Genomic DNA, 27,387 nt, shown 5'->3' with positions numbered 1-27,387 from the left:
ATTCTTCCTTCCCTGACTGTAGTAATCCTCTACGACCTCATTCTCAGAAATGGCGAGGTTAGGGGATGGGGGTTAGGACCGCATTTTATTTATCTAGACATATGCCCCCCAAATAGCAATTGCATATTTCTTTTATTTCATTTTGTGGGAAAACGAAAAGAATGCAGTGTTTTACAATTCAAATTAAAGCTAAAAACACAAGCTGTCTGATTTTCTGGGAGTGAGAAGTGGGGGAGGGGTTTTATTATGGCATAGATGCCTGAAAACTTTTCAACACCAGAAAAACTTTTTACGGCATGAAAGAAAAATGTGTATGTTGAGAAAGAACATGAATGCTAAAAACACATTGTTACTATAAATTTCAAATCTGAGACACAATTCACAATGCTGCTTTACTAATAGTGCAATTTTAAACCTATTTAAGCTGGGAAATTTGTTATCAGGTGACTCATACATGTGGGGAAATCCAGTTCATCTATGCCAAAGATGAAAGAAAGTGATTAGGTGTTTAAATGTTAAGATTCCATTCAGTCTTGTGAATGAACTGCAGTAATCTTGGATGAGGAGAAAAGAAAGGGCAGTTATTCATCAAGTTGAAAAATGTTAAAGGGCTCTCTGGATTTAAATAATAAAACCTTGTATTTATAACACATTTATCTTCCAAATACCGTAAGTACTCCCATTTCTTTTTTATTTCGAAACATTCACAAAGTTAAAAAAAAAAGTTAAGCACAGTACAAAGAACTTTTTGTCCTTAATCACTTGAGAGTAAATACAGACCTGAGGCCCCATTACGCACAAATACGTTTTCCTACAAACGAGGACTCTGTCCTATATAATCACGATGCAACCATTAAAATCAGACAATTAACACTGATGCATGACTACTATCCAAACCTCAGGCTCTACTCAAGTTCTGCCAGTTGCCTCACTGACATGTTTTCTAGCGACAGGATCGAGTTCAGAATCATACACGGCATGGACTAGTCTCCCTCAGCCTGGAACAATTCCTTGGTCTTTCTTTGACTTTCATGACCTTGACATTTTTGAAAAAGATAGGCTAGTTATCTTGTAACTTGTCCCTTAACTTGGGGTTTACTGGTTTCCTTATGATTATATTCAGGTTATACAACCTTGGCTGGAATATCATAGAAGTGATGCTGCTTTCATCTCATTATATCCTGTCCTGTGGCACATGATTTCAATCTACCCCATTACTAATGATGTTCACTTTGATTCCTTGTTTAAGGTAGTATCTGCCAGGCATATCCTCCATGAACATATTCTTTTTCCTATTGAAACCATGTAAACATCCCATTCCTCATCAAACTTTTGATGTACTCATTTATTTATGTCTTCTTACTCGTAATTTTCTATTTTATTCAGTGGGTGATAACATTTTACTGTCATTTTTAATTTTGATGCTCAAATCGTTCCTGTCTTGGCCAGTAGAAGGCCCTTCAAGTTGGCTTCTATGTCCTTTTGACACATTCATGTCATTCCTTGAGCCCTGCCTTCCTCTGACTCAGCAAGGTTTGCCAGACTCATACTTTCCCTGCCCCAGATGTGGGACCAGTCATTTCGCTAAGGAGCCCTGGTTCCTCTCAAAGGAAAACGTTATTTAGAAGCCAAGATCTTGACACTAGCTGTGCTCATTGATATCGGGCTGTCACTGCCCCCAAGCTTGCTGTGGTGCCTGTAAAAATGTGTCGCTCGGATATCCGGCTACAGGGAACATAACTGATTGACAGCCCCAACTATCGCCCCTTGGATCTACCACCTGTTTGCACTGAGACCATACTTCCCAAGGGTTACTCCCTGTCAATGCTTAAGCACAGCAGGCTCCATGGGCCCATTCTGGCAAGACATAGGGATTCTTCAACGGACAGCTTTGACTTGGGAACTCCCCTTCTACCTAGTAAATCCATTCTTGGAACCGTGCTGCTGTTCAAGACTTGTCCTACTCCAATCCTTCCTTCTTTGTCTCCTTCCACAAATGTCAGAATATATCTCAGTCTGAAGGATCTCTCTCCCTTCTTGTTTCCTACTTGTATCAGTTACCTATCACTTGTAGCAATTTCCCCCGAAATATGTTAGCTTAAAACAAAATAAATATTTATTATTTCACAGTTTTTGTAGGTCAGGAATTTGAGCGGATTAGCTGGTCTGGAAACTCACATGATGTTGCTGTCAAGATGTCAGCCACAGCATAGTCATGGGATGGCTTGACTTGACCCTGGAGGATCTATTTCCAAGATGGCTTACTTGGTTATTGGCAGGAGGTCTCAGGTCATCCCCACACACGCCACTAGCACTACTTGAGTGCCTTTGTGACATGACGGCTGATTTCCCCCTTACAGCAAGTGCTCTGAGAGAAGAAAGCAGAAGCCACTGTTAAAAACAAGACAACAGGTCCAAAATGGAGTCACTTATGCTAAGCCCCATGTCACCGAACTGAGACTTAATTACAGTTTTGGCCTCTCCCAGAAATGGAATCTGACACCAATCATCAGGAATCACCTGGTCAGCACTAGTGAGGTAATCTGCCTGAAAGACACTTGCCATTCCCTGAAGGAAAGTAACTGTGCCATAGAGAATCCACTTTTTGCAGTATGACTCTCTTGTCCCACTCCCTTCTGCCTATAAAAGTCTTCTGTTTTGTATAATTCCTTGGAGCTACTTTCTAACTCCTAGATGGGTTGCAGCCCGATTCATGAATCGTTGACTAAAGCCAGTAAGGTCTTTAAAATTTACCCAGTTGAAATTTTTTTTTTTTTAATACCACCATGTCTTTTATTGTCTAACCTTAAATTCACACTGTGTCATTGCAGCAATAGGTCAGCTTTATTCAGTGTGGGAGGGGATTTCACGGGGATTCGATGCCAAGGAGTGAGAATCGTTGGGGGGCCACCTTGGAGGCTGTCACACTCCTCCAATACATCTCTTGCACATCTAAATCCCGTCTTGGTGGCTCCTTCTCAGTAAACGAACTGACACATCTGCTTGGTGAACGGAGGTAGGGAATACCCACACATTTGCGCACACACACGGTCACGTACACATTTACAGCTATGTTTATTTCTGTATCTATCCACATATATTGCAAACCATGTATTCATATCAATACATTCAGTACCAATACAGCATCACAGCGTCTGTTCTAGTTTTTTCTGTTTCTGTATTTGTAATTCCTTGGTATGCGTTGAGATAGCCGGACCTGTACATTCATCTATTTTATCAAATACGGGAAGTTTTTTGGCTCTTATTTCTGCAAATATTCTTTCTGCCCCTTTCTCTGTCTCCCCGGGACCCTGGCTGTCACCTTCTATGTTGCTGCAGCACTTCAGAAGGAGGGGCAGGCAAGGGTAAGGGAAAACATGACGAAACCCTCTACCACGTTTCAGGGCTCGCTCTCTTGATTAAGCATTCGCTTGGTTGCTGTAAACCTTTGACTATCTTCTAGAGCTCTGATAAAGGTGATTCTGCTAGTTTTTGCCCGTTTTTTTTTTCAGTGTTAATGGGAAGAGACAGGCCCTTAGATTTCCCTACTCCACCATTTTCATTGACATTGGCACCAATCTATTGCCCTTGTATTTGTAACTCCCTTCTCCAACAGAAACCCAGCTTCCATTATCCTTAGTTCTTTATTCGATTAATCTCTCTGGATGTAACCAATATTCTGATCCCATTCTCATCCCCTTCCCTGTATGGACCCCCTCCTCCCTGCTCTGGATCCGATTCCCTGTGACAGAGTACCCTCTTCTGTAGATGTAAGACTGACCTTCTTGCCTCGATTTTTCCATCCTTGAATGGGAATAATACTTTTTCCTGGCTATAGCGTGAGAGTATTGCATGGGATGCCTAGATATAGTTACAATTTGAAAAGAAGTATCCTTTGTGTCTAATACTACTTGTTTCTTATTTCATCCTTGGCTGTATAAGCCCCCAGTAAAACCCAATACATTTTTTTTTTAAGATTTTATTTATTTATTTGACAGAGAGAGACACAGCGAGAGAGGGAACACAAGCAGGGGGAGTGAGAGAGGGAGAAGCAGGCTTTCCGCTGAGCAGGGAGCTCAATGTGGGGCTCGATCCCAGGACCCTGGGACCATGACCTGAGCCGAAGGCAGACGCCCAACAGCTGAGCTTAATACATTTTTTTAACGAGCGATAAATGAAAATACTGTGCACTAAAGTACTTAGGTTAGCCCCAGGGGGAGGAAAGGACATCTACAGAAGAGGGTACTCTGTCACAGGGAATCGGATAAATAAAATGCAGGGCGCCTGGGTGGCTCAGTCGCTTAAGCACCGACTCTTGATTTCGGCTCAGGTCTTGATCTTAGGGTTGTGAGATTGAGCCCCGTGTTGGGCTCTGTACTCAGCAAGGAATCGCTTGAGACTCTCTCTCTCTCCTCTCCCTCTGCCCCTCCCCACACCTGTGCTAAATAAATAAATAAATAAAAGCTTTAAAAAAATAAAAATAAAATGGAACAATTGTAACAATATACTGTAAAGAAATTGTGTGAATGTGGTCTCTCTTTCCTCAAATATCTTATTGTACTATACTTACCTTTCCTTTTGTGATGACATGAGTTGTTATAATGCCTACGTGATGAGATGAAGTGAGGTGAATGACTAAGCACTGTGACATAACATGAGGCTACTCTTGACCTTCTGACAATAGAGACTGGGATTGGCTGTGGGTAACTGAAACCGCAGAAAGTAAAACTGCAGATAAGGGGGACTACTGCAATAAGAAAATAGAGGCAATCAAATCAAATAAAGGCAAAGTCTTTTAAATTTTTGTCTCCATTATCCCATTGCTCCCAAATGTATCACTACAAGGGGCAGATTCCGGTTTTGTGATGCCTGAGCATATACAGTTGGGAAAGGAGGAATTAAAAAAAAAAGAATACACAGAAATCTACCTTTGTAAATTTTATAAAAACAGATGACCATGTTATATCATTGCCGTGATCCCTCCTATGGCCCCTAGGAGAAGCCTGTGAAAGTGCGGGTGGAGGAAGGGAGCTGGAATTTCAGCAGCTTTTGATAGGCACTCTCTTTCTCCCTTATCCGGAAGTGGTGGTCCCCCTCCTCCTCCTATCCAGGGCCAATCCATCCAGCACTCTCCCTCTCTCTTCTTCTCTCCCTTTATCACTTCCTTCATTCCTTCTTTTCCTAAACAAAATCCCACCACATAGAACATACAGTTCTCTAACTTGCTCTTTGATTAACAGTATATTATGTCTATACTTCCAAATGAATACATATAAATCTACATAATTCTTTTTAACAGCTGTATAGTATTCCACAATGAGGATATACAGTTGTCTACTCAACTATTCCCTATTGAAATGTGTTCAGGTTTTTAAAAATTAGACTGAACCATATAAAACTACCATATTTGTAGGCTTGTTTTTTTTTGTTTTTTGCTTTGTTCATTTTTTTTTTTTGGTTTATTTATTTATTTTAGAGCAAGGGGGGAGGGAAAGAGGGAGAGGGAGAGAGAATCTCAAGCAGACTCCCGGCTGAGCATGGAACCTGACATGGGGTTCGATCCCATGACCTCGAGATCATGAACTGAGCCGTAATTGAGAGTCAGACGCTTAACCAACTGAGCCACCCAGGCGCCCCTGTTTTGTTCATTTTCTATTACAATGTTATAGTAAATATCTGTGTACACATATCTCTGTAAACTTTTGTTCCTGTGGATAAATTTCAAGAGGTGGGATGCTAGTTTAGAAGGTGTGTATAAGGCAAAAGATTTTACTCCTCGATTGCATCCCTAAAATGTTGGCATAATGTATGCTCCCATCAGTGACCTTTTTGGAAGTTGTAAGTCACAGTGACCTCATTTCAGTGCTTCTCATAGGAGACTTCTCCACCGTACCCTGTATTTGCCATTATTTTTTAAAAAATATTTTATTTATTTATTTGAGACAGAGAGAGAGAGCAGAGGGAAGAGCAGAAGGAGAGGGAGATAATTTCCAGCAGACTTCCCACTGAGCATGGAGCCCAACTCAGGGCTGGATCCCATGACCCTGAGACATGGCCTGAGCTGATCCCTCCATTTGTTCCTAGATATTTGTACTCCACATGAATCCTCTCGCTTACTTTTCTAGTCACACTAACTGCTCTAAGTAAGGGTAGAGGTTATGGCTTAAGTAAGTAAGTAAGTAAGGTTATGGTTTAAGTAGGGTTATGGGTTCAGGTATAATCTTTACCCTTAGCCCACAGTGAAGTGGCCCAAAGTTGCCTTCACCTGGATTAGAAAATGCCTTCCCTTCCTGATGTCTTAACTGTCATCATCCAGAAAACTGTGGTAATAACTATTCAATCACTCTTCAATATTCTACAGTACATTCCTGGATTGTGCGGTGTGCAAGCTCCAAAATGATCACTGAACAGCTCTATTTTCTATTCCTCTCCTGAGTCCAAACTTCTACATCAAAACTGCATACTGGCTATCTCCAGCTGGATGTTTTTCAGATAGGACCAATATAAAAGACCCATTGTTTAACTTATCATCACCTTTTTTGAAATCCTCCTTATTTATGCATTTCTTTTCTTAGTAAATGAGACTCTCATTCACTTGGGTGCATAACTTAGAAACCTGGAACCTCATCCTAGACTACTTCTCTCACTCTTCCTCTCTATCTCCATCTCTCTCAATTCACATCTGATAGGTTACCAAGTCCTGCGGTTTCCACCCATATTCCTCAAATCCATGACTGATCTCTTTTCAATCCCCAATGTTGCTGTCCTGACCATCTCTTCCACAGACTAAAAATAACTTCCTCTTTGGTCTTCCTACTTTTTGCCTTGCCTCCCTTCTATTAGACACACTGGGGTCAGAGAAATTATTTAACATGCAAATCAGTTCTCTACCATGACAAAAATGCTTCAATGTCCACACTGTCAACAGGCTAAAATCTAAACTTCTAAGCATGACTTAAAAAGCTATTTATTATCCAGAGGTGCCTAGGTGGCTCAGGCTGTTGGGTGTCTGCCTTAGGCTCCGGTCGTGATTCCAGTGTCCTGGGATCAAGCCCACATCAGGCTCCCTGCTCAGCGGGGAGCCTGTTTATCCCTCTCCCACTCCCCCTGTTTGTGTTCCCTCTCTATGTCTCTATCTGTCAAATAAATAAATAAAATCTTTAAAAATAAAGCTATTTATTATCCAATATCTACTTAATGGTCTGCCTCATTTTCTGACATTCTCTAGAAGCACCCCATGCTTCAGCTATATGGCTCTACTTTCAAATCCCCAACATGCCAAGCTCTCTAATAATTCAGTGCCTTTGCACCTGCTACCCTTCTGCTTGGAATTCCTTGTCAGTCTTGTTGGCCTGACCAACTCCGACTTCAATTTCAGGCCTCAGCTCTAGAGTTGTTTTCCTTTTTTAAAACTGTGCAGGCAGACAAACGCTTCAGGCAGATGAACACTTGAGTTCCTTATTGATATGTTAACCACCTGCACCATAGCAATTTTAACATTTTAATTATTTGTTTTTATCAATTAGTGTTTCCAAACTAAGCTGTAAGCTTCTTGAGGGTAGGGACCATGATTAATCTCATCTTCGCTTCCCCAGCACTTAACACAGTGACTGGTATTGAATATTTTTAATAGGCACTTGAATGAATGCAAAAATAAATTCGTTAACTAGTGAGAATAATGTGCAGGCTAGGGTTTAACTGTAAGCTATAGGTTTTCACTTAAGTACATTTTAAAAAATTGGAAAAAATATAGAATATATTAATGGAAACTTAAGAACAGAAAAGTAATCTCATATTATTTTACCATCCTTTTTTTAATTTTTAAAGATTTTTATTTATTTCTTTGACAGAGAGAGACAGCGAGAGAGGGAACACAAGCAGGGGGAGTGGGAGAGGGAGAAGCAGGCTTCCCGCGGAGCAGGGAGCCTGATGCGGGCTGGATCCCAGGACCCTGGGATCATGACCCTAGCAGAAGGCAGACGCCCAATGACTGAGCCACCCAGGCGCCCCTTTTTTTACCATTCTAATGCCTGTTTCAACACACTTATTATTTACTTTTGATCTTTGCTCAAATATGTGGTAAATAAAAAAATATATATGTATGTATTTATATTTTATGTAGCTAAACTAAAATGTACATGCACTTTCTTATGGTTTTAAGTTTAACTGTAAACATTTTCCAACACTGTGGCAAAGTCATCTAAACTATCATTTTTAACAATGTATAATACTTCATTCCCCTACTTAGGTTGACAGCCTAAAGAGGTCAGGCTGTACTCCGTTTCCTATTATAAATAGGAACAGATCCAGGTTTTGTGGGACTTGAAATTTATACAATTTTGAGAGATGTTTTCAGAAAAGAATAGAAAATTATCTTACTTTTGCAAACCATGAACCCATTCTTAGGGCTCCTCCCAGGGTTTGGAAGGGGCCTGTGAAAGTGAGGCATTCTGAAGGTTAATTTTCATCAGTTTCACGTGATCTAACTCCAATTATAAATAATCCTGCAGTAAGCATTTTGAGCATGTGATTTTTTTCCTCTCTCTTCATTATTTTCCAAGGATTCCAAGTTATTATGACACCGTTCACCTTGAAGAAGTTGAGAAAGGAAATGATCATTTATTGAGCACCTATTATATATTGAGCACTTTATATATATTATTTAACTTAATCCTTACTATAAGCCTGAAGGAGGTATGATCCCCACTTTACAGATGAGGAAACTGAGGTGCAGTGTATGTAAATATCATGTCCAAAGTCACACATCTTGTAAGTGGTGGGGTTTGGATCCTGTTTCAGTCCAAAGCTCATGCCTTCTCTTTTCCACTACCTTGTGGTGTCTCCACAGCCTCGCTAGCTTCACAGTAATATTTTCTAGGCTGCTGCTGAAAAACCTCGTTCTCAGTTACCTGTTTTGAGGAGGCCAGAAGACAAAACTTGCAGTCTTTTTTTTTTCTATGATTTTATTTATTTATTTGAGACAGAGAGACAGATAGTGAGAGAGAGCATGAGTAGGGAGGAGAGGGAGAAGCAGACTCGCATGGGGCAGGGAGCCCGACGTGGGATTCAATCCCAGGACTCTTGAGATCATGACTTGAGCCAAAGGCAGACGCTTAACTGACTGAGCCACCCAGGTGTCCCAAAACTTGCAGTCTTGACAGGGTTCTTGGAAGAAGGTGGTTTAAATCAGTGATGGCTAGACTTTCTCAGGTGAATTTAGGAGAAAGTGATTTGACTATTTCTGCCCTCTGTCTGCTAACAGACATGTATCACCTTGGTTCAGCACGCATTTCTTGGAAGAAGCATTATCTGAAGTTGAAAGACCTGGGCTGGGTTCGAATCCTGCTATTCACTACTTGAGTGGCCTTGGTAAGTCATTGAACTCATCATTTTCCTCCCATGTGCAATGAGGATAAGTAACAAAATCTGCCTCACTCCAGGCTAGCTTTGAGTGTCCAATGGGATGATGTATGTGCAAACACCTAGTGAACTCCAATGTTAACTGACGTACAGTAGTGACCCCTTATCTGAGGTTTTGTTTTCCGCAGTTTCATTTACTGGCGGTCAACCACAGTTGGGAAGTAGATGATTCTGACTGTTGTCAAAAGATCAATAGTAGCCTAAGGCTATGTCACAGTACGGCATCATTTCACCTCACCTCATCTCTCATGGAGACATTTTATCATTTCACATCATCACAAGAAGTGGGAGTACAGTACAATAAGATAGTTTGAGAGACCACACACATAACTTCTATTATAGCATATTGTTGTAATTGTTCTATTTTATTGTTAGTTATTGTTGTTAACCTCTTACTGTGCCCAATTTATAAATTAAACTTTATCTTCGGTATGTATGTCTAGGTAAAAACAGTATATACAGGGTTGGGTACTATCCATGGTTTCAGGCATCCACTGGGAGTCTTGTTGGAGGCATCCCCTTATTGATGAGGGGGGACTGCTGCATCAGTAACATTGTGGGAGTGGCTCCGTTATCCCCGCCCATCTGCCTCCAGGTAAGTGCCTGTGACAGCTGGACAGAAAGCACCTGATGGCTCCATTACGGTTAACTCCGGCTGGAGTTCCTTCCTAGGCTGAAGCTGCCACTTCTTTCTACGGGGGGTGTCTGGGCTGTTACACCTGGAAGCCCAGTGCATCAAGGGCAGCAGAAGCTGTGCAAAACCAGTCTGAGATTCTGGTGAATCTTTTCCTCCTCAAGCTGCGAGCTGATCAAAAATGCCAAACACTTACCTATAATCGCAACTTGTAAAATCCCAAACACGGTCCTTACCAATTGTCCCTTTGCTCTGTCTTAGGTGCTGACGCATTTATCTTGGAATTTTACCTGCCAGTTTAGAAATCTGTAGTCCTTGTTGGACCTAATTCTGGGGACAGTCTGTAATCCTGCAAAGCCAGGAGAAAAGAAAAAGCTCTGCTTTGAGTTAGCGTTTGAACATCCTTCACCATATCCCGTTTAAAGCTGGTGTAAGCAGCATTCGTCTTTATTTTCCCTAAAAGAAAAAAGCTTAAGCCCATTTCCAAGCCCGAAGATTGAGCTCATCGCCCCGCGTCGGGACCGGCGCGGCACTCCGAGCACGGCCTGCCGCTCCGCCGGCCGCCCGCCGCCTCCCACACCCCCGGCCCAGGTGTCAGCCAGCGGGTGCCCGGACCTCCACCTGGCTCGGCCGGCGGCGACCGCACAAAGAGCGGAGCAGGCGGCGGCCCGGCCGAGCCGCAGAAAGTAGTCCCGACCACGCCGGGCTGATGTTGTTCGACGTCGCTTCACGCCCTCCGCGGGGAGGGCCGCAGTGGCCGGCCCAGGAAAGAATCCCATAGGAATGCGCCGGCGGGAGACCTTTTCCCTCCAGCTCGCCTCTGCTTGCCTGGCGGATCTCCCGGGGTCTCCAAGCAGAGGCCGTGCGCGCGGTCCCCCACTTTCTTTCGTAGCTGCACGGGAGGCGGCGCCGAGGGAGGGGCTCGCCCGCGCGCAGGAAGACCTTCGCGGCGACCCGTGGCGGCGGCGGGCCCGTGGTATCCCTGCGCCGCTGCGTGAGAGGAAGAGGCTGAATGAGGAGCTGCGCGGGGGAAGCGGGGCGCCGGGGGAGGAGGCGGCGGGATGGAAGCAGACGCTGGCGTCGCGCGAGCCCCGGGCAGAGCGGCGCGGTAGAGAGGGCGGCGGCGGCGGCGCGCGCGGAGCCCTGACGTGCCCCTTTCTTTCTTCTCTCTCTGGAAAGCTGGGAAGCATGAGCGTGCAGACCTGCCGCTGCGGCGGCCGCCCCGGCTCCTCGCCTCCCCCTCTTCTGGCCGCCCCTCGCCGGTGAGAGAAGAGAACGCGAGAAGGGAAGATGGGGGCCGTCCTGAGGAGCCTCCTGGCCTGCAGTTTCTGTGCGCTCCTGAGAGGTGGGAAGGGGGGGTGCGAAAGTTGGTGGGATTTGGGGGGGAGGTGGCCTTGTTTTGTGTGACTGGGGGGAGGGGGAGGGAGGGAGGAGAAGGGGAAGAGGAGCCAGGAGAGGCCTGGTCGTGGGGAAGGAGAGAGAAAGGGGCCCGGGAGAAGGGGCTCTGCGCTCCGCCTGGCCACAATGCAGACCCCTTCCCCGGGTTCCGGCCCTTCCCTGGACAAATCGGAGCCTCAGTCCGGGCTGCTTGTCTAGGTGAATCCCTGGAGCCCCATTCTGTCGCAATGACTGAGGGTCTGTGTGTCTCTTTCTGCCAGGAGTCATCTGGGAGAAGGGTCTTTGTATGTATTTTGGCTTTTAAAATGTTTGAGCCCAAGATGCTTTAACGTTGGTCTCCTCTCTCGAAGCCCCCACCTTTTCCGTGTCTCTTACGTGAACTTTTCGAGCCTTCTTACTATTTTTCTAGGCCTTCTTACTACTGATGATTGGCTTCCGTTGGGGATATAATGATCCTGGGTGAGAGCACAGTTGGAAAGTGACTCCCAGGTTATAGGTCGAGCGTTTCAGCATTGGGATTCTTCTGAGCTTCAGCCCATAATAAAATAGAAACGTTGCCCTCGTAACCCTTGGTATTCAGGACTTGCCCCTATTTTCAGAGCATGCAAGTGTACAGTTGACACTAAGTAGGAAAGTCATCCTTGTGTGAAGAGGAGCCCGTCCTGGGACCTAAGTTATCATTTGCTGCGCTCCCCTGGGGACTGCTTGCACTTTGGTAAATAACATAGGCTATCCTAGATAATTTGTTCGGAGAACCGCATACATTCGATGGCCCTGTAGTTTTTTGAATTGGCCTGTAAAGCTGTCACATACGCTGTGACTTTTATTTTGTGACCGTTCACTAAGGTTTTTGATTGGCCCGCAAGATTTCAACAGCTCTTCTCAAACTTATCAGTGTTGAAGTGGTGATGAGTTTGGTGCTGTTGAGCATTTACCAGCCGAGGAATTTAAGTACGGATCGATGCAATAGCTCTGGCTTTGGTTTTGTTAAAATTCTCATTTGTGTTCATGGTAAATTCTTTTCAGGTATAAGACCTCTTGAGTCTGTGGAGATTTTTTGCTCTTCATTTAACAAGCTAAACTTTTGTTAAGCCTCCAACACTTGCTAAAGTTTACAGGGCACGATAGTAACTCATGATCTTGCACAAATGAGCCCAATATGACATTTCTGTGTGTGTATATTTATTTTGGATGAATGCGATTGACTTTTTTTCTTTAAAAGATTTTTATTTTTATTTATTTGAGACAGAGAATGAGAGACAGAGAGCATGAGAGAGGAGGGTCAGAGGGAGAAGCAGACTCCCTGCCGAGCAGGGAGCCCGATGCGGGACTCGATCCCGGGACTCCAGGATCATGACCTGAGCCGAAGGCAGTCGCTTAACCAACTGAGCCACCCAGGCGCCCGCGATTGACTTTTTTTTTTTTTTTTGGAGGAGGAATTTTTTTCCTTTGGTTACTCTTCTGAAGGATTATTACGTTTGCATGTTATATCTACTTATACTTAATAATTATGACTCACTGTAAGCATATTCCAAAGCATTTTCACATGTAACCCCTTAAAGATAGTGCTCACTTAATTTTCTTGGCAGAGAATTTAATGCAGTGTTGTATCTTTGAGAGGTTTAATAAGTGTATGTTTATTTCATTATAGTATACTCTTTGTTGAAAGGGGATATTGCTATAGCTGTGAGAAACGTATTTGACATAAGAATATGTACATTTTTAAGGACAGAAAGTAGAGTTAAATATGAGAGTCAGGTGATTGGTTAAAGTCTTGGGGAAATCGAAGTCCATAACCTGGGATACTTCTGGTTGCCCGGTTGTATTTCTTGGAGGGTAAGAGTGTGATGTAAATGCCATTTGTTTATTTTAACACCAAATTTGAACCTAGAGTTGGGTTTGTTTCCTGGAGTTTAGAAAAGTTGCACTTGAAGTATTAGTTTGAGGTATGGTGTTATGTAACAAGACCTAAAAGACTTAATATTTTAAACTCCCTCATTTCTAAGGGATGAAGGAGTCAGTAGTTTAAACTCCCTCATTTTCTTAGCAAAGTTTGCATAAGTAGACCTCTCATTTTAAATGTAGCATGTTAATGGTATAAGGTGGTCTTTGAATTTAACAGTACTTGACTGTGAGTACATATTATTTGAACCAGAATGGTATTTTGATGTGAAAGATTTTATTCATATTTTAGATTCGTTTCATTCCTCGATAGTGTCATTCTCTGTTACAATAGTGGCATTAGTTAACCTTGGACTCTGAGGAGAAAAATGTGATTAATTTGTTGCATTGAAATAATTTTTTTTTCACAGAGGAGTTGTTAACATTGAGAAGTTAACATTGGGATGATGGGATGATGAGAGGGTTTGGGAGACTTTTTGTTCTGTAGTGCTGTTAAATCAGTATCTGAAGGCCAAGGAATAATGCTGTCATCATCTGGGCTGCATCCCTGTCCCTACCATGGGAGGACAAAGTGTAATGGAAAGATTTGGAGATTTCGACACTAAAATCTTGGGTTCAAAGTCTGTGCTTCTCTACTTAATAACTTTGTGATTCTGGTCTAGTCAATTTCTCTGGGCCTCAGTTTCTTTACCTGTAAAATGTAGGTAGTAATACTGATCTGATTTGCATGTTTAATGGGCATATTAAATGAAATGATGAATATCAGTGATTTGCTAATGTTATTTTTGTTATAATTTTTTATTGTGGACATATCCTCAAATGCTAAGAATTTGAAATTTAATTTGTATGAGGTTTACAAATTCTTACAGGTAGAAGAGATCTTGATCATTCTGTTCTAACAGCTTCATTTGCAAGTGGGGATACTCAGATTCAGAGAGATTACGATTTGATCAAGCTCCTACAGCTAATTAATGGTAGAGGGATACTAGGGATTTATTAATGGTAGGGATTTATTGTTCATTCTTTTAGCAAATATGTTTGGAATACCTCCTGTATATCAGGCTCTTACGTTATAGTGGTGAGTAAAACACATATGTCCCTGTTCTAATGGACCTAACAATCTGGGTTGTCTTCCTTACTATTTTAGTTCCATCTAGGTACTGATTAGAAAAGATTATGTCTCTGGGGTACCTGGGTGGCTCAGTCGTTGGGCGTCTGCCTTCGGCTCAGGTCATGATCCCGGAGTTCTGGGATCGAGCCCCGCATCGGGCTCTCTGCTCCGCGGGAAGCCTGCTTCTCCCTCTGCCACTTCCCCTGCTTGTGTTCCCTCTCTCACTGTGTCTCTCTGTCAAATAAATAAATAAAAATTTTGAAAAAAAAAAAAAAAAAAGAAAAGATTATGTCTCTGATTTTCTAGAGGAAATATTTTTATAAGAATAAATTTTGGAGTACCATTATGTGTATAATCTGCAAATACTTTGTCTGGGCTTGAGGAGGTTTTGTTGTTTATAAACATTTTCTGCTACTTAGTTTTTAAAAAAGTATATTAGTTTTGGTGGGATGGTGGAAAATACTGTACAGACAAGCCACTAGTGTTTTCCATCTTATAGAAGCGGTCCTTGGAAAAGCTTTTTCTTTAATATCAAATATAAAATCTCGAGGAGGTAGAATGAATTTTGGAGTGGGAATCAGGAGAATTAGATTCTAAGTTTGCCATTAGTTATCTGTGTTGTAACCTTGGATAAGTCCCTTAATCTCTGTACACCTTATTTGCGTGAGGATGATGAATCCTTCTTTCGGAGATGCGTAATTCACATTAACATGTTAAGGGCTCTGAGAGAATGTGAAGTAGAGAGACCAATTTTAATTTTATCTAACCCGGGGTTTATCCAAACTTGATATTTTTTCCATAAATCCTTTTAAATTTCTGCTGAACCTTTGATCCAAGCAACACACTTGGAGAGAGCTGGACTGGATGGCCCTTTGAGCATGAGGTTGATTAGTGTGATTGATATTTGATGATAATTTCATGTACTTGAATTTGATACTTTCATTCCTACTTACTTATTTGGCTTTTGGTTTCCTCATCTGGCTAGGGAAAAATTTGATTGGTTATGTGTAAGGTTATAGCTCATTGTTATCATGAGGCCTAACAGTGATTTCCCATGGTTTGGTTTCTCAGAGACTTTTTTGTTTTGCTATAATTGGAGGTTTTTCCATTTGCTAAACTGAAGTATTCTTCCATACAGTTATACGTGCTTTGGCTATCAGAAAGGACTGTCTTTTTTGAATATCAAAGAAGACTGTGTGGAGGGTATATAAATGGAGAATATTTTATGTGAACTTAAAATTTAAACATATTGGAAAAACACAGTAACCTGTTTAGGTCATGGGTAAATATTCTTGAGAAAATTCAATCTCATCATGGAAGTTTCATTGCAAGTTTATATTCAAAGAAGATTATAAAGTGGGGCACTATAGCAGGAAGGTATGGGCTTTGTTGATAAACCAAGTTCAGATCTTCTACTACTTTATATAGCCTTGGACAAGTTACTTAGCTTTAGTGTCCTCTTCTGTTAAATAGGGATAATACCTTACAAGATTTTTATGAGAACTGATGGAATAATATTTGCAAAGGGAGAGTATAGTGCATAGTCAATAGTAGACTTTGAATAAATTGTTGCTAATATTAAGATGGCTAAGTTAAAAGAAATATTAATGCTCAGGAAAGACTAGTAAAACATTTAAGTGTCAGGCGCTGTTACAGGGAGTCAATAGTTTTAGGCCAGTGGTCTTTGAACTTTTTTTTGACTCTTCTGCAACCAAAGCAGAAGTTCCATGAAATACTTTCACTTCTGATATTTTCTTTTTTTTTTTAAAGTTTTTATTTATTTTTTTAAGTAATCTTTACCTCCAATGTGGGGCTCAAATTCATGACCCCAAGATCGAGTCACATGCTCCATCATCTGAGCCAGCTAGTCATCCCACTTCTGATATTTTCTATTTTATATAACTAAAATGGCCACTATATTAATTTTACCTTAAAGAAATGCAGCTTTAACACTGTTTTAGGTATTATAAATAAACTAGAAGATAAATAGTGCAGCTGATTGTGATTCTTATTTACTTGTTTAAGAGTTAAGTATAGGCAAAATAATTTTATCAAAACATTGTTTAATTGATAAAATTTTTATTGTATTATTTCGTTACAACAGTTAAAATTATTCAATTGATAGACTTCTCCCTGCAGGATGGGTAAATGCTATACTGAGTTCCTGCATTGCATGTTTAACTCTTTGTATGAGAGTTTTTATATATGTTCTGTAAAATGAGCCTCATCTTAATACTAGAACACCTCCACTTGAATAACTTTGAAATTTAGTCAAATACGTAGACCAGGCAACCTAAGAATAGAATATTAGCCCTTGAAATTACTAATTTAAAATATAATTCATCATAAATACAAGGAAAATAATGTTATTTGGTATTATTAACACATGCTTGGTTTCTCAAACTTATGTTATTTGTGGCAGTGACTATCCTCACAAACAGTTCAAGACATTCAGATGTGAGACAGGAAAATATTAAAATGTGCCTTCGCTCTATTTGGTGAAAATTACTGGTATTTCAATGCCGTGATCCTCTTAGCTGTAATGTAACTTGCTAAGTTTTTTTTTTTAAGACTGTATTTATTTGAGAGAGAGAGCACACACATGAGTGGGGAGGGGGAGGAGCAGAGGGAGAGGGAGAAGCAGACTCCCTACTGAGCAGGGAGCCTGAAATGGGGTTTCAGTTCCAGGACCCCCAGATCATGACCTGAGTTGAAGGCAGATGCTTCAGTGACTGAGCCACCCAGGTGCTCCATAACCTCCTAACTTTTATTTCTGTGATACCTTGCTTGGAAGGGCCAGGAGATTGGGGATGCAAAGTGAAATCATATTTTTAGGCAAAAAAATTTATTAATTAAGTGAATTTTTAAGTTATAAATTGACATTAGGCCTAAAGTTATTGATTACATTCTCAGTAAAAATAAAAATGCAGAGGTAAATATGATTTGCAGTAGTCCTGTTTTTCAAGAAAGTAGTCATTCAGATACTAGAAAACTGTATCTTTATCAAATTATGTATGTTTGGCCAGGAAGCCATTTTTCTCTGATGGCCTTGGTTAGTCATCACTTTATCACTCTTAGACCAAAATCACATCAAGTACAGGGTATGGGTATAGGAGTCTTTCTCATTATTGGCCAGCTTTATTGGGAGGTGTAATTTAAGTGTATCCGTATATCCAATTTAAAGATTCTGTATTTTGCAAGTCTGAGAAAGCTACATCTGAACTTCATGAACGTGAACTCTTAGCTACACTCTTATATGGTCTTTATTTGTAAGTTTCTTGATTTATGCCAGTGAAGACAACAGCTCTTTGTTAGATGTAAAGTGTTTCAGGAATAGATTTTTTCCCCTTCATATAGCACCATGAACCAGAGCTTTGCATATATGAAGTATTCTAAATTTTACATTTAAAGCAATATTAAAAGATGTGAATTTTTATGACGTTTATATAGTCTGTTTGGAACTTCCTTTTTATGTTTTGTCTCAAATTATTTATTAGACATGGTATAAATTTGTAGCTACTATAATTTTTTTTAGCACAGATTAGATAGAGAAAAATAATCAGAAATAAATCAGTGTGTTTATATCTGAGACTGAATTTGAAATGTGGATTATGTAATGTGTTTTCTGGTTTTAGGATATAACTGTTGCATTGGTAATATCATTAGCATGCTCAAGCACTTTTTTAACCCAGTTTTTTTTTTTTTAAAAAGATAGAATTCACGGGCGCCTGGGTGGCTCAGTTGGTTAAGCGATTGCCTTCGGCTCAGGTCATGATCCTGGAGTCCCGGGATCGAGTCCCCCATCGGGCTCCCTGCTCAGCAGGGAGTCTGCTTCTCCCTCTGACCTTCCCCCCTCTCATGCTCTCTGTCTCTCATTCTCTCTGTCTCAGATAAATAAATAAAATCTTTAAAAAAAAAAAAAAAAAAAGATAGAATTCACACACCATAAGGTTCTCCATTTTAAAGTGTCCAGTTCAGTGTTTTTAGTATATTCACAGGGTTGCACAGCCATCACCACTGTCTAATTCCAGAACCTTTTCATCACCCCAAAAAGAAACCCTGTACCCCTTAGCAGGCACTTTTCATTTCCTCTTCCCCCAACCTTTGGTAATGACTAATCTACTTTTCTGTCTCTATGGATTTGCCTGTTCTGAACATTTCATATAAATGAAATCCTACAATATGTGGCCTTTTGTGTATGGCTTTCACTTAGCATAATATTTTCAAGGTTCATTCATGTTTATAGCACGTATCAATACTTCCTTTTTATGGCTGAATAATACTCCATTGTGTGGATACAGGAAGTACTTTCTAATGAGTGTGGGTTTGATCATTGGGATCTTTATCTTCAGAAATTATTTTTGAAATCTCTTTTTGAAGTTATAGAAATAAACATGAAAAAAAATCGAAGTTCTTGCTTTTCTGCTGGAGAAGTACTCAGTTCACCAGCACCTCATTTCTGTTATTGACTTACATAGAGCCCTGTCTCAGTTAAACTCTTTTACCAAATTCATATTAGATTAATAGGATAGAAAGGATATTAACAATTACTGGCCCAAGACAGTAATTTCACATGCAGTGCCTTCTGTATGTACTTCATTTTACCTGGGCCTTATTACAGTTTTGGAAATGATACCAGTCATTTTTAATAGAGGAAAATAAATGTCAGTGTTGTTTTGGAGTTTGCAAATAGGTGGTTTGTCATAATACTGTTAAATAAAAACCAGTCTGGATTTAGGTAAGGAGAGACTATTCGAGATGATATTAAAATAAGGAGAATGCTCTGACTGAAAGATCTGCAAATGTCTCAAAATCAAGCACAAAAAAAACTTTCGTAGAGAAGGCTAAGCAGGCCAGCAGGAACTTTGTATGGGGGTGAGTCAAGAGGGTGGGGATAAGCAGATTACATGATCAGGATAACTTAACTGGATTTGTTTTCCCCCTGTGGTCAGCTGATACTTGGAATGACCTGTTAAGGGGGGGAAGTTCTGCATCTGCTTGCTTAAACTTAGAGCAAGCCAAAGTTTAGGGGCTTGTAAGCTAAATCAGTGGATACGTTATGAACAGTTGTGAGCACTTGATCAGTTCCCCTGTTTAAAACAAAATTTTTCACTATTAGGGTTATGTTTTAGTCTGTTGAGGCCTTTAGCTTTTTGCTATAACAAGAAGAGTATAGATTGGGTGGTTTGTAAACCACCCAGTTTATATTGTTTATAAACAATAGACATTTATTTCTCACAGTTCTGGAGGCTGGAAGTCCAAGATCAAGGTGCCAGCATGGACAGTTTCTGGTGAGGATCCTCTCTGGGTTGCATACTGCTGACCTCTCTTTGTATCCTCACAGGGTAGATAGCAAGAGAGAAGAAATAAGCTCTCGGCTCTTCAAAGGGTACTAATTCCATTCATGAGGACTCCATCCTTATGCCCCCCCTTTTTTTTCCTACTCTTATGACTTCATGTAAGGAGGGCTAAATACTCCCCAAAGGCCTCACCTCCCGATACCTTCACATAGTGGGGGTAGGGTTTCAACGTAAGAATTTTGGGGGACACAAACTTTCAGTCCCTAACAGGGTAGAAGAGTCATTGTGAAGTTGATATCATTAGATTTGACCTGATTATTTATGTAGGTATAGGCCTTGTGAGTTTGTCTTGCTGGACATTTTTTTTGGTTTGTTTTTTAAAGATTTTTTTAAAAATTTATTTATTTATTTATTTGACAGAGAGAGAGCACAAGCAGGGGGAGTGGGAGAGGGAGAAACAGGCTTCCTGTTGAGCAGGGAGCCCAACGGGGGGCTCGATCCCAGGACCCTGTGATCATGACCTAAGCGGAAGGCAGATGCTTAACAACTGAGCCACCCAGGCGCCCCATTTTTTTGTTTTTTAAAGTTTTATTTATTTATTTGACAGAGAGAGACATTGAGAGAGGGAACACAAGCAGGGGGAGTGGGAGAGGGAGAAGCAGGCTTCCCCTTGGAGCAGGGAGCCCAATGCAGGGCTTGATCACGGGAGTCCGGGATCACGACCTGAGCCGAAGGCAGCCACTTAACTGACTGAGCCACCCAGGCGCCCCGCTGAACGTTTTTGTAAGGAATCTTGGATTGGACTTGAAGAAAAAATGATTATTAAAGTATAATTGACGTGCAGTGTTACGTTAGTTTCGGGTGTACACTATATATAGTGATTTGACAGTTCTGTACATTACTCAGTGCTCATCATGATGAGTGTAGTCCTCCTCCATCGCTGTACAGTGTTACTGCAATATTATTGGCTGTATTTCCTGTGCTGTCCTTATCACCGCTGTGACTTATTTATTTTATAAGTGGGAGTTGGTACCTCTTAATTTCCTTCATTTTTCCTCATCCCCCCACTCACCTTCCCTCTGGCAACCACCAACTTGTTCTTTGTATTTAATAGTCTGGCTTTTTAAATTTGTTTTGTTTTTTTGGATTCCACATATGAATGAAATCTTATGTGTCTTTGTTTGACTTATTTTATTTAGCGTAATACCCTCCAGGTACCTCTGTGTTGTCGCAGTTAGCAAGATTTCATTCTTTTTTATGGTAGAGTAATAGTCCATTGTGTGTGTGTGTGTGTGTGTGTGTGTGTGTGTGTGTGTGTGTACATCACATCTTCATCCATTTATCTGTTGATGGATACTTGGGTTGCTTCCATATTTTGGCTATTAATAAGTTACACTGCAGTAAACATAAGGGTGCATATGTCTTTTTGAATTAATGTTTTTGTTTTCTTTGGGTAAATACCCACAGTGAAATTACTGGATCATATGGTATTTCTGTTTTTAATTTTTTGAGGAAACTCCATGCTGTTTTCCACAGTGGTTGCACCAGTTTACATTCCCAAAAACAGTGCATGATGTTCCTTTTTTTCCACATCCTTGCCAAACTTGTTTCTTGTCTTTTTAATAATAGTCATTTTGACTGGTGTGAGGTGACATCTCATTGTGGTTTTGATTTGCATTTCTCTGATGATTAATGATGTTGAGCATTGTTTCATATGTTTCTTGGCCATCCATATGTCTTCTTTGGAAAAATGTCTCTTCATGTCCTCTATTCATTTTTTAATCAGATTGGTTTTTTGGCATTGAATTGTATAAGTTTGTTATGTATTTTGGATATTAATCCCTTATCAGATAAATGATTTGCAAATATCTTCTCCCATTCAGTAGGTCCGCCTTTTTGTTTTTTTTGATGGTTTCCTTTGCTGTGCAAAAGTGATTCTGGTGTAGTCCCAATGGCTTTAAAAGATTTATTTATTTGAGAAAGAGAGTTCCCCCTCTCTCCTTGAGAGAAACCCAAGCGGACTCCACGCTGAGCAAGGAGCCTACATAAGGCTTGGTCTCATGACCCTGAGATCACAACCTGAGCTGAAACCAAGAGTTGGATGCTTAACCGACTGCACCTACCAGGTGCCCCTGGATTTCACTTTTAAAAAAGCCTCTTGAAGCCAAGGAAACCAAGTCAAGAATTCACTGTCAGGTTTCACTTGTAATACTTACAGATTCTGGTGAATTCTTGAGGTTCTCAAACATAGCCTAGAGTTCCTGGGCCTGCCTGGAAGTGATCTTGCTTACTTCACCTGCGAGGCTAGGAACTTTAGGCCAGGTACCAGTCTAGTTTTCCTAAGAGAACTGTGAGCACTGGCTTCATGAAGTCAGCTATAGCTCCTTAAAACTGTCTGGTCGTATTTAATTAAATGAGCACTGCTTTCAAATATGGCATTCCAGTCAAAGCCTCAGTTGCATAACCAATGTTTCCACCTAGGGGACAGACTCTTATTGAACCTGTGCAAATATTTATATTGCTATGAAAATAAGAATACACAATAAAAGTTTTTGAATTATGGAAGAGTCAGGCAGGGAGAAAAAGATGTTTTATTTCTGTTTACAAAAGCATATTCTGCTTTAAATCATTAATGAGTTATAGATAACGTAAAAGAAAAAAGAGTTCTTTATATCCAGAAAATAGAACATTAAAGCATCAGCAATATCTTAAATAAAACTCGTAATCATCCTTCATCAGTTTATTCTGTCCTATTAATTAATTCTTGTTCGGCTAGATCTTGGGTTAGTAGTCTTATGAATCTATCTGCTTCCCCACTAGCTTTTTGGAAATCCTGACTTAGTCCACTGGTATAGTCTCAAAGTTATTTAAGTGATGCCATCAGAAGCCCAAGAGTACCCGGTATAGTCCTTTTTCAACAGTCTTTTTTTGTTGTTGAAGATGAGCACTCTAGCTTATAGCTGATTTGCAAGCACTTTCAGAGAAGCATCAGAATAAAACCAAAAAACTTACCTGCAGATGACAAAAGACGTAAAATGGTAGTGATTAAGTTACTCTTGATAATTTAAATTAATTAGTTGATTAATTTTTAAATTAAATAATCTCCATGCCCAGTGTGGGGCTCACACTCGTGACCCTGAGATCAAGAGTCATCTGCTCTATCAACTGAGCCAGCCAGGTGCCCCACTACTGATCATTTTAAAAGTGAAAGATCTGTTGAGAGTTTGTTATAAAATATAATGTGAGTGATGAGGAAATTTGGTGGTTTTGTGGCATGCAAACCAAAGTCAGTTCAATCCAAAAAAGTTTTAGACAAAATATCTATAAGCATGATAATTAGCCTTATTTTAAAGAAGAGTGGATATTATATCTAATTTATGTGTATAAATGTATATGATCTTTGCAGAGAATAAAACCATAAAATATATAATAATCCTGAGCCATATGTCCTATCAAACATATAGTTAGAGCACATCAAGAATATATCAAGATTAGGAAGGGGTGGTGGTGGAGCAGGGTGGGAAGGGAACCAAAAACAACCAAAAGAATATATCAAGATTATTAAGTAAAAAATTTTAGTAAGTCTGGAATAAGTCCTAAACATTTGTATAATAAAATTCTGTAAGTAAGTGATGAGAATTCTGATCGAGAAACACTGGCCTATCTGGTAGAATATAGTATATTCAGATATGCTGTATATGACCAAGTTAACATAAAAAAATATATATAACTGAAATCATCAGTGATGATACAACAGTATTGTTATCTAATATTAGGCAGAGCAGCACCAGGACTCCTGATAAATAGAAACATATCATGGACGGTGAGAGTATTGATAAATTTCTAGACTTCATATAACTTCTGAAGTAATAATAATATTTTACTCATATAGATTTAACCTAGGGAGGGTAAGCATCACTTCTGATTTTGACAGTGCTTCCCATGCAAATCATAACATTGATCAAGTAAACCTAATTATTATTTTTTAAAAAGATTTTATTTATTTATTTATTTGAGAGAGAGAGCACAAGCAGGGGAGAGGGAGAAGCAGACTTCCCACTGAACAAGGAGCCCACTGCGTGGCTCGATCCCAGGACCCTGGGATCATGACCTGAGCTGAAGGCAGAGGTTTAACCAACTGAGCCACCCAGGCACCCCAATCTAATTATTTTTAATATCTCTCTTTACAAGGTGAAAGAAGAAATTCTTTGTGGATTCCCAGGAACCCTTTGGGAAATTTCAATAATAGTCATAGGGGCAACATACATCATTTAGGATTTGATTTTGAAAAGGCAGAATGTCAGAAGTTGTCAGGAGATTTAGAGATTTGAACATTTGGTTAAATAGGATCATGGGTCAGTGAGAAGAAATACTTGGCTACCTATTTTACCAAAGTGTCAAAAAATTTTATTTAAAGTAAACATAGGAAGGAACGTGATGAACCATAGCTCTTTCAAAAGTGAGAAGACTTTTTTTAAACAATCAAGGTAATGATAAAGTCAATTTCAAGCACTGGAAATTCTGATAAGACAGAGTTTTTGCCTTCTGGGGAGAGTACTCAGAAGGCAAAGAAAAACCTTTTATAATCTTTATTCATTTAAGATTTATTTATTTATTTTAGAGAGAGAGAGCACAAGTGGGAGAAGGAGAGAGAATCTCAAGCAGACTCCACATGGAGCCCAATGCGGGACTCCCATCTCAAAACCCTGAGATCATGATCCGAGCCAAAACCAGGAGCAGATACTTAACCGACTGCACCACCCAGGCACCCCTTATAACTTCTTTATTAAGAGCAGACCGGGCGCCTGGGTGGCTCAGTTGGTTAAGCGACTGCCTTTGGCTCAGGTCATGATCCTGGAGTCCCAGGATCGAGTCCCACATCGGGCTCCCTGCTCAGCAGGGGGTCTGCTTCTCCCTCTGCCCTCTTCCCTCTCGTGCTCTCTGTCTCTCATTCTCTCTCTCTCAAATAGATAAATAAAATCTTTAAAAAAAAAAAAAAAAAGACCAACGACTCAAGAAAATTTTGTCATTTAATAGAAGATCAAATTTTTGTTTTGTGCAAGTAACAATATTTGATACTAAAGCACTTTTCAAAACTCTTACAAAATAAACGCATCAGATCTTAGCCAGCTTTGACCACAACAAAAAAATTTCTTTTTCATAAATTTTTATAACCTTTTTTTTTTTTTAAGATTTTATTTATTTATTTGACAGAGAGAGACACAGCGAGAGAGGGAACACAAGCAAGGAGAGTGGGAGAGGGAGAAGCAGGCTTCCCGCAGAGCAGGGAGCCTGATGCAGGGCTCGATCCCAGGACCCCGGGATCATGACCTGAACCGAAGGCAGACGCTTAATGACTGAGCCACCCAGGAGCCCCAACTTTTTATAATGTTTTATATCCATTCAGGTTTTGTCCTACATCTTGTTCTCTCTATTCTGGAAAAATTAGTCATTTTACTTTGGGATTATTTTCTTTTTCTTAATAAAAACACATTATAAAAAAAAAAGATTTAAAAAAAAAAAAAAGGGGGCGCCTGGGTGGCTCAGTCGTTAAGCGTCTGCCTTCAGCTCAGGTCATGGTCCCAGGGTCCTGGGATCGAGCCCCGCATCGGGCTCCCCGCTCAGCGGGAAGCCTGCCTCTCCCCCCTCCACTCCCCCTGCCTGTGCTCTTCTTCTCTCAATGTGTCTCTCTCTGTCAAATAAATAAATAAAATCTTTAAAAAAAAAAAAAAAGATTTAAAAAAAAAAAACACATTATACATATCCCTATACAGAGTTGTTCTTTCCTGTCACTATTTCTCCTGGTAGAGTCTCTTTTAAATATAAGATTATGACTTATAAATTACTGCTGTTTTACAGAGAAAACAGAGTTGCATAACTGTGAACAGTCATGCACCATCATTTTGCAGTAGACTGGCAGAGCTTATGAATATACATCTTACAACTTTTTATAGCTGTACACTTCTCAATATGGCAAAAATGAATATGCCTATAAATAAACTCAAATATATATAGCTGCTTGGTACCATAAAAATAAGAGGGGAAAAAAAAGTATAAACTTGAAATGCTTATGCTTTATTGTTCTGTCTTAATTAGAAATGACTTTGGTATTTAATAAATACCCGTGAATTAATTTACCATAGTTTTTTTTTTTTTTTAAGATTTTATTTATTTCAGAGAGAAAGCATGCACAAGTGGAGGGGAGAGGCAGAGGGAAAGGGAGAGAGAGAAGCAGGCTTCCCACTGAGCAGGGAGCCTGTTGTGGGACTCTGTCCCAGGGTCCTGGGATCACGACCTGAGCTAAAGGCAGACACTTAACTGAGCCACCCAGGTGCTCCTCCAGTTCATATTTTTAACTCAGGTCCCTGAGAGCCCCTCATGAGTCTCTGGTAGGGAAAAGGGAGGCTTAAAGCTCAGGTGAGTATAGGGAGTTGAGGGTTTGGAGTGAGAAGGGAAGGGTCTGATACGGTAGATAGAGGGTTGGAGGAGATTGGGGTATTAAAGGAGGATAGATAAAGGATTCAAGAGAACTGACAGGAAGGTTGAGGGTGGTAAAAAAGACAAAGGAAGAGCAGAGGGTAATGGGAAAGGAGAGGTTTTAGCTGAGCCAGTTTGGGGAGGTCCCAAGTTTTGCAAGGAGGACATTGAAGTTCTAAATTGTCTCTAGTAAAGTTTTGCCATTTTTGAAGATACTGAGTTGAGTTAGTGCTATAATGGTGAAGCATGCAGTCAATGGGAGAAGAGGAATGGTGCTCAACAGAATGAGAGTTATTTATGGGATTAAATGATTAAATCAGAAATAAGAGTTCAAAAGAGCTGGGAAAGAGTACAAGTGTACCTTGCAGATACTGCGGGTTTGCTTCCAGACCACCATAGTTAAATGAATATTGCGACAAGGCAAGTCAAATGAATTTTTTAGTTTCCTAGTTCATATAAAAGTTATGTTTACACTGTACTGTAGTCTTTTAAGTGTGCATTAGTATTATGTCTAAGAAACAACACATATGCCTAAATTTAAAAATATTTTATTGCTAAAAAATGCTGACTATATTCTGAGCTTTCACCAAATTGTACTCTTTTTGCTGGTGGAGGGTCTTGCCTTGATGTTCATGGCTGCTGACTGATCAGGTTGATGGTTGCTGAAGGTTGGGGTGGCTGTGGCAATTTCTTGAAATAGAAAACAATGAACTTTGTTGCATCGATCGACTCTTCCTTTCTTGAGCGATTTCTCTGTAGCATGTGATGCCATTTGATAGCATTTTACATATAGTACAGTTTCTTTAAAAATTGAAGTCAGTCCTCTCAAAGCCTGCTGCTACTTCATCTTCACTGGAATAGCACTTTTTTTTTTAATTTTATTTTTTTAAATTTTATTTTATTATGTTAGTCACCGTACATTACATCGTTAGTTTTTGATGTAATTCCATGATTCATTTTTTGCTTATAACACCCAGTGCTCCATGCAATACATGCCCTCCTTAATACCCATCACTGGGCTAACCCATCCCCCCATCCCCCTCCCCTCTAAAACCCTCAGTTTGTTTTTCAGAGTCCATAGTCCCTCATGGTTCATCCCCCCTCCGATTCCCCCCCTTCATTTTTCCCTTTTAATTTCCTTCAAG

The 27,387-nt window shown here is 40.3% G+C and overlaps 1 protein-coding gene and 1 long non-coding RNA gene across 2 annotated transcripts in view; both read left to right on the top strand.

Moving 5' to 3' along the window:
* LOC115940872 (uncharacterized) overlaps positions 1 to 10,588 on the top strand; it is a 40,660-nt gene extending 30,072 nt beyond the window's left edge. Inside the window, exons 2-3 of the long non-coding RNA XR_004075601.2 lie at positions 9,263 to 9,369; positions 10,316 to 10,588. This is a non-coding gene — a long non-coding RNA (uncharacterized LOC115940872). The remainder of the gene's footprint in view (positions 1 to 9,262; positions 9,370 to 10,315) is intronic.
* A 448-nt stretch (positions 10,589 to 11,036) lies between these two features.
* Positions 11,037 to 27,387, top strand: part of LRP6 (LDL receptor related protein 6) — a 171,342-nt gene continuing 154,991 nt past the window's right edge. Inside the window, exon 1 of the mRNA XM_006733076.3 lies at positions 11,037 to 11,399. Within this exon, the coding sequence (XP_006733139.2) occupies positions 11,345 to 11,399 (55 nt within the window). The 5' untranslated portion in view covers positions 11,037 to 11,344. The remainder of the gene's footprint in view (positions 11,400 to 27,387) is intronic.

Source organism: Leptonychotes weddellii, chromosome 5 (assembly GCF_054177405.1).
Source record: "Leptonychotes weddellii isolate Sample4059 chromosome 5, ASM5417740v2, whole genome shotgun sequence".
Taxonomy (NCBI): Eukaryota; Metazoa; Chordata; class Mammalia; order Carnivora; family Phocidae; genus Leptonychotes; species Leptonychotes weddellii.
The sequence above is the reverse complement of the archived record's forward strand: the minus strand, read 5'-3'. Positions and strand labels throughout refer to the sequence as shown.